At 34.4% G+C, this 6,655-nt stretch overlaps 1 protein-coding gene across 2 annotated transcripts; it reads left to right on the top strand.

Moving 5' to 3' along the window:
- Positions 1–2,294: 2,294 nt before the first annotated feature.
- LOC105768676 (probable receptor-like protein kinase At1g30570) lies at positions 2,295–6,278 on the top strand. 2 transcript variants are annotated; one of them, XM_052631723.1, is made up of 2 exons: positions 2,295–2,454; positions 3,142–6,278. In XM_052631723.1, exon 2 carries the CDS (start codon positions 3,570–3,572, stop codon positions 6,114–6,116), a length of 2,547 nt encoding a protein of 848 aa, XP_052487683.1. In that variant the 5' UTR covers positions 2,295–2,454; positions 3,142–3,569; the 3' UTR covers positions 6,117–6,278. The 2 variants fall into 2 exon arrangements, with proteins under 2 accessions (XP_052487683.1, XP_052487684.1); XM_052631724.1 differs by lacking the exon at positions 2,295–2,454 and having other exon boundaries at positions 2,816–3,297; positions 3,393–6,278.
- Positions 6,279–6,655: the final 377 nt, after the last annotated feature.

Raw genomic sequence — 6,655 nt, 5'->3', positions numbered from 1 at the left:
GAAATGATATATTAACATCTAACGATCAATTATTTATAGTATTCTCTACAAAATATATTTTTGTATGTATATGTATATATAAATTGAGGATTGGAATCCTATAATTAGAGAAAATGCACTAATTAGCTTAAATCAAATATTTCAGTATATAAATTTAAAAGAAAATTCAGTATATTATCTTCTTAATATAAACAAAATATTTGACCTTTGCTTTTGGATAATATTATTTGAAATTTCATTACTTGTGTCTTGTATATATTGGAACGAAAGTATAAAAATATAAATTACCTTAAGAAAATAAATATCTGTACCAAATCAGTTTATTTTGGTAAAAACAACCAAAAATACAACTAGAAAAGTTTACTTCAAAACCCATTTTAATTATTATAAAATAATAAAAACATATTTATAATCAAATTAAATACAAATATTATTTCATATCAAGTCAAGTAGATCTGAAATAAAAGTAATCTTATCCAAAACAAAATTGGCGTACCATTATTTTCTTTATAAATAATAACAAAAGAAAAAAGAAAAAAAGCTTTAGCTTTATAGCAAGAAGGGGTTTGAAATGGTTTAATTAAAATTTAATTAAATAATTAAAATAATTATTTTTATTTGTTTCAGATTACATTTTAATCACTTATGTTTGAAATATTATACAAACGGTAATCTGATGTGACAATTAAAATGAGTTTTAAATGCAAACGTAGATGTCTAGTTGGGATGAGAAAAGTTAATTTTTTGTTATGAAAATAAAATAAAAGGGCAGAACGATAGAAAAGAAGAAAAATAAGAAATGGATGCACCAACCTCTTTGCTTGCTATTGTGGTTGCACATAATATATAAATAAACAAAGATAAAGTATATCATTTTTGTCTGTCACATATACAGAAAAATATGAAAAGATGGATCACTTTTTTGCCCCAAAAAACACATAATATTTGAACCCAAAGCCCAGGTAAATAACAAAAAAAAAATTCATTAGTTACTGTAATACATGTTTGGACCCTTCATTGAATCAATCATTTGTTCTTCCATTTTGAATAAAAAATTCAACCGATTGATGGTGGACTCAATTTGATTTCTACTATTTCAATTTAACAAAAATAACTATGAAAATGAATGATTTTTTCAATCAAAATGGAAACTAAAACTAAAAGAAAAAAGAGACCAAGGGATTTTTTTTCAAGTTTAAGGATTAAATTGATGCATTGATTTTGATTATTCCAAGAAACCAAATTAACATTTTCCTTTAATTAATTTATAAAATTTAACTAATTAAATTTATTTAATAAAAAAATTAATTTACTTGGTTGGGCATCTACTTTGGCAATTAAAACTCATTTTAACTGTCATATCGGACTGTTGTTTAAGAGATATCAGATCTTAACGGCAAAGTAACCATATTATAGTAAAACGATAACATAAGTGATTAAAACGCAACATTTCAAACATAAATGACTAAAATGTAACTTGAAGCAAACAAAAGTGACTATTATCCTAAGTTTAATGAGAATTAAAAAAAAGAAGAGTTTAATTAATTTTTTCAAAATTTTTATGTTTAATGAGAAATTTTAAAATTTAAAAGATTTAGTTAAAATTGTTAAAATTTTTGAAAAATTTAATGAGAAATTTCAAACATTTTGAAAGTGTTTAAATACAAATTTCAAAAATTCTACGAGCCTAATAAAAAATTTCAAACAAATTGAAAGTTAAGGCCTATTACTTTTTACTGTAGAAGTCGAATTAAGAAGATTATTAAAAATAGTTGCCGAGATAATTTTTATTCATTCTTTTAGGCAAAAGGAGAAGGACAGGCCCTACAAAACTACAGGTGATATCTTTATTCATCCATCTAGCGGAAAACGTATTTTAAGAAGGATAAATAGTAAATTTATATGTAAACTTTGATATAATTTATAATATTCTATATTAACCGATAAATTTGTATCCATTAAACTGTAATTTTAATTAAATTTTACAATTCATTCACCCGGGATTTACGTGACATAGTTTTTTTTGTTAAATTATATGTAAATTACTGATATAACATTTTATATTTCTATTTACGTTAAATAAACACACTGATGCAAAAATTAAATTAAAATTAAAATTTGATATACACAAATAGACCAAATTAAAGTTGATATATAACATTGCAAATTATATCAATGTTAGATGTATAATTTCACTATTTACAAAAAAACCTTGAAAACTGGAAGCTAAATTACTATGTTAACCTTAAAACATTAGTAAAACATGGAAGACTTGAAAAAATCACGGTTCAAGGGAGTCAAATTCGTCAAAGGACTAACATCTCTGGGGATGGGGCCGCCATCGGTTCCAGGAAAGTCAAAGTCTCTGAGATGGGATCGGTGGTCAGCGTGGTCCTCGCGGCAGCCATGATCCTTGGCCTCCATATCACCACTCTCGCCATCACTGACCTCAACGTGCGTATCGTTCTTACATCTCCTTGATTCAGAATTCGTTGCAGTGACTCTTAGCCCCCAAACAAAAATATTGGTTAGAGTGATCGTTTAAACTGATTCATATGTTTTTTCTTAATACAATATTTAAACTACCATAATCCCGGCGCTGAAAATAGATTCCTTCACTGTAATTGAATTAAAACAATGTTAAGGTTAAAAGCGTCTTTCCAATTTAAAATAATTTATATTTTGTTTTAAATTTTTCCTTACTGCTATTATATGTATACCTGTTTTACCGGGATAGGGTGAAAGGAAGTGACATCGTTAGGTCTTGTATTTGCATTGCAGTTACAACGGCAAGAAACAACAGTTACACAAGTTAGAAAAGAACGATGATTATTTGTTGAATTTAAATTAATAGAATAAAAAATAATTGGCAGATTTAATTATGTCAGAGTCTTGTCTGTATTGAGCAGACAATGGTGAGATGAAGCGAACTTTTCCAATCTGTTTCCAGCAACACCCCATGTTCTAGTTTCTTACTCAGATAACCTTATCACTCTTTTATTTTTAATTTAATTGATTTTCTCCTAACATTTTCTGTCTTAGTCCTCCTGCTCACCCGATTTGGTATCTTTCTACCAATCATAATCCCATTGCATTGCAGCCCATTAAGTTTTTTTTCTTTTCTTTTCTTTTAATTTTCAGCTCAACTTGGTTCAGATCTGGAAGGTTACTTACTTTCATTTTGAGTTGGGCAAGAAAACTTTCTTTTCAAGGAAAAAAAATTCTGGCAGGTTTTTATGCTTTGTTTGAGGGGTTCTCAAGGGGGAAAACTCAAATACCCAGATTGGATCCATTGAGGTAAATTGATGTTTCTTGCTCCAAAAGGGGAATTCATGTTGTTCAAGTTGCTTGCTGAGAAATAAATCCCAGCTATTTTGTGTTACATTTTGTAGATGAATGAATTCCTTCCTGTCCTGTTAAAGGCTTGACGACAAAAAGGGAAAAAAGCTTAGTCACTTGTTTCTTTTATTAGCATTGGTTTGTTCATGCTATTTTCTTGAGAAAATTATAAATTGAGAGAGAGAGAGAGAGAGAAAGGGGTTTAGTTTCTTGAGGAAGGGAGTGTGATAATGGGGAAGGTCCAAGGCAGGGAGTTGTTGCCTTTGCTCCTTGTTGTATTATGTGCAGTTTTTAGAAGTGGCGAAGCTCAGTCAAAGTCTTTTCTGATAAATTGTGGTACAAATTCCAGTGTGAATGTGGAGGGTAGAAAATGGGTTGGTGACTTGGCTCCTGATAACAATCTCACCCTTAGTTCTCCTGGTGTTGTTTCCACTACTCCTGCATTAAGTGGTGATACAATCTTTTCTCCACTCTACAGATCTGCTCGGCTTTTCGGTGATGAATTGAACTACACGTTTTATGGCATCCAAGGGAACTATTTCTTGAGGCTTCATTTCTGTCCCTTCTCCTTCGAGGACCATAATGTAAATGAATCTTCTTTCGATGTTGCGGCAAATGGTCTGAAACTCTTAGCACAGGTTAATGTTGTCGGTGAGATTGCACACAAGAATTTGTACCTCCAGAATTCAGGGAGCAATTCCAGCTCGTTCTCTTTGGTTAAAGAGTATATTTTACCCATCAATTCGAATTCACTTGTGATTGAGTTCACCCCGACAAAAGGATCATTTGGTTTCATTAATGCCATAGAGATGATCCCTATGACCGATAAACTTTTCGCTGATTCTGTCAGTAAAGTGGGTGGAAATGATGTGAATCTGAATCTAAGTGGAAGGGGAATTGAAACTATGTATAGGTTGAATGTTGGGGGTCCGGAGATTAACCCCAACGATGATTCCGATTATTGGAGAGCATGGGATGTGGATTCTGGATATATGATCACAGCAAATGCAGGTTCTGAAATAAATAACAGTTCTAATATTACCTATGCTTCTACAAATGATTCTTCAGTGGCTCCTCTTCTTGTGTATGAAACAGCAAGAAGCATGTCTAACACCCAAGTCTTGGAGAAAAGGTTCAATATGTCATGGAGGTTTGAAGTGGATCCCGATTTTGATTACTTAATCCGCCTACACTTCTGTGAGCTGGTATTTGATAAGCCAAGCCTTAGGATTTTCAGAATCTACATAAACAACCGGACTGCTGTGAATAATTATGACCTTTTTGTGAAGGCAGGTGGAATGAATAAAGCTTATCATCAGGATTACTTTGATGCGGTTTCTTCAAAAATCGACACCCTCTGGATTCAGCTCGGTCCTGACACAGCAGCTGGTGCTTCAGGCACTGATGCTCTCTTGAATGGGCTGGAGATTTTCAAGCTTAGCCGAAATGGAAACCTTGCCCATGTGCAGAGATACGATTCAACAAAAAGTTCAAGTCATGCTTCAAGGTTCTGGGTTCTCTGGGTGGGAATTGCTGCAGGTGTAGCTACTGTTGCCATTCTTGCAGTTGCTGTTACGCGTGTATGCTGTTTCTGCAAAAATCGAGGAAAAGAATCAGGTGACACGAAAAACAACAGTAATGCTGGGTGGCGGCCATTATTCCTCAACGGTTCTATTTTAAATAGCTCTGCCAATGCCAAGCGATCATCTAGACTTCAAAATCTAAATGGATCTATGGCCTCCACTGGAGTTGGTAGGCAATTTACGCTTGCTGAGATTCGGGCAGCAACAAATAATTTTGATGAAAGTTTAGTGATTGGTGTAGGGGGCTTTGGCAAAGTATTTAAAGGGGAGATTGGAGATGGCACTCTTGCAGCCATAAAGCGAGCAAATCCACAATCTGAGCAAGGGCTTGCTGAATTTCATACTGAGATTGAGATGCTTTCAAAGCTTAGACATAGGCATTTGGTCTCCATGATTGGATTCTGTGATGAACAAAATGAGATGATCTTGGTCTATGAATACATGGCAAATGGAACTCTTAGGAGTCATCTGTTTGGAAATGATGTCCCGCCATTGACTTGGAAGCAGCGATTAGAAGCATGCATTGGTGCTGCCCGGGGACTGCACTACCTTCATACAGGAGCAGAGCGGGGAATTATTCACAGGGATGTTAAAACAACCAACATTTTGTTGGATGAAAATTTTGTGGCTAAAATGTCAGATTTTGGGCTGTCAAGAGCTGGTCCTTCTTTGGAGCATACTCATGTTAGTACTGCAGTGAAGGGGAGCTTCGGATATCTAGACCCTGAGTATTTTCGCAGGCAACAGTTGACCGAGAAATCTGACGTCTACTCTTTTGGTGTGGTGTTGTTCGAAGTTGTTTGTGCTCGTGCTGTTATAAATCCCAGCTTGCCAAAAGAGCAGATAAATCTTGCAGAGTGGGCAATGAAATGGCAGAGACAAAAGTCGCTTGAAACCATTATTGACCCACATCTGAGGGGAAACTATTCTGCAGAATCAATGGAGAAGTTTGGAGAGATAGCAGAGAAATGCCTTGCAGACGAGGGGAAGAACCGGCCTACAATGGGGGATGTTCTATGGCACTTGGAGTATGTGCTGCAACTTCATAAAGCATGGATTGGGTCCAACACCACGGATAATTCCTTCTCAAGCAGTCAGGCCTTGAGGGATTTGGAAGTGAAAGAAGCTGAAAATAGGCAGTTTGATGGAAACTCTGGTTTAGGGGCATCGAACTCTCATGGTGAGCTTGTCTAATGACGGACAGTTGAAGAGCTGGTAATTGTATTCCTTTACAATATAAAACTACTAGTAGCTGAAAATTCTTTTTATTTTTGTTGTATTAAGCTTGAAGAGTTTCCTGGTGTAAGTTCCTTCCCAAGTATGCAGTAAAATGATATAAATCACGTTAATGTTCAATGTTTTAATTGGTTTTTACTTTTGTATTGTGAGCATGCATGGTTTTTGTTTTGTTCTGTGAAAATAACATACAATGCTGGTATTTTAAGTTCCCCCCCCCCCCCTTTTTAACTTGTGATGGTGATTTAGAATTGAACGGAAGGGGTACTTTCACTGCATAAATGTAATGGTGAATTAGAATTGGAACTCACAAAATGTTTGGTTGCCTTGAATGACCATTCCTTACCGGCCCTATTCGGCATGCTACGGTAGCACGCCTGTTTGGTTGGCCGAATGGGTATTGCTACAAGTTCAAGCATTTATTGAAGTTAAGCTGCAATTTTTATTGCTCGTGACCTGGTTCTTCTTGATAGAACAAAGCATGTGGAAGTTACAAG

The sequence above is a fragment of the Gossypium raimondii genome, chromosome 5 (genome assembly GCF_025698545.1).
Source record: "Gossypium raimondii isolate GPD5lz chromosome 5, ASM2569854v1, whole genome shotgun sequence".
In the NCBI taxonomy this organism is placed as follows: domain Eukaryota; kingdom Viridiplantae; phylum Streptophyta; class Magnoliopsida; order Malvales; family Malvaceae; genus Gossypium; species Gossypium raimondii.
The sequence above is the reverse complement of the archived record's forward strand: the minus strand, read 5'-3'. Positions and strand labels throughout refer to the sequence as shown.

What these genes read in the sequence shown, in the direction of transcription:
- LOC105768676 (XM_052631723.1), top strand. Translation starts at nt 3,570, where the DNA reads ATGGGGAAGGTCCAAGGCAGGGAGTTGTTGCCTTTGCTCCTTGTTGTA.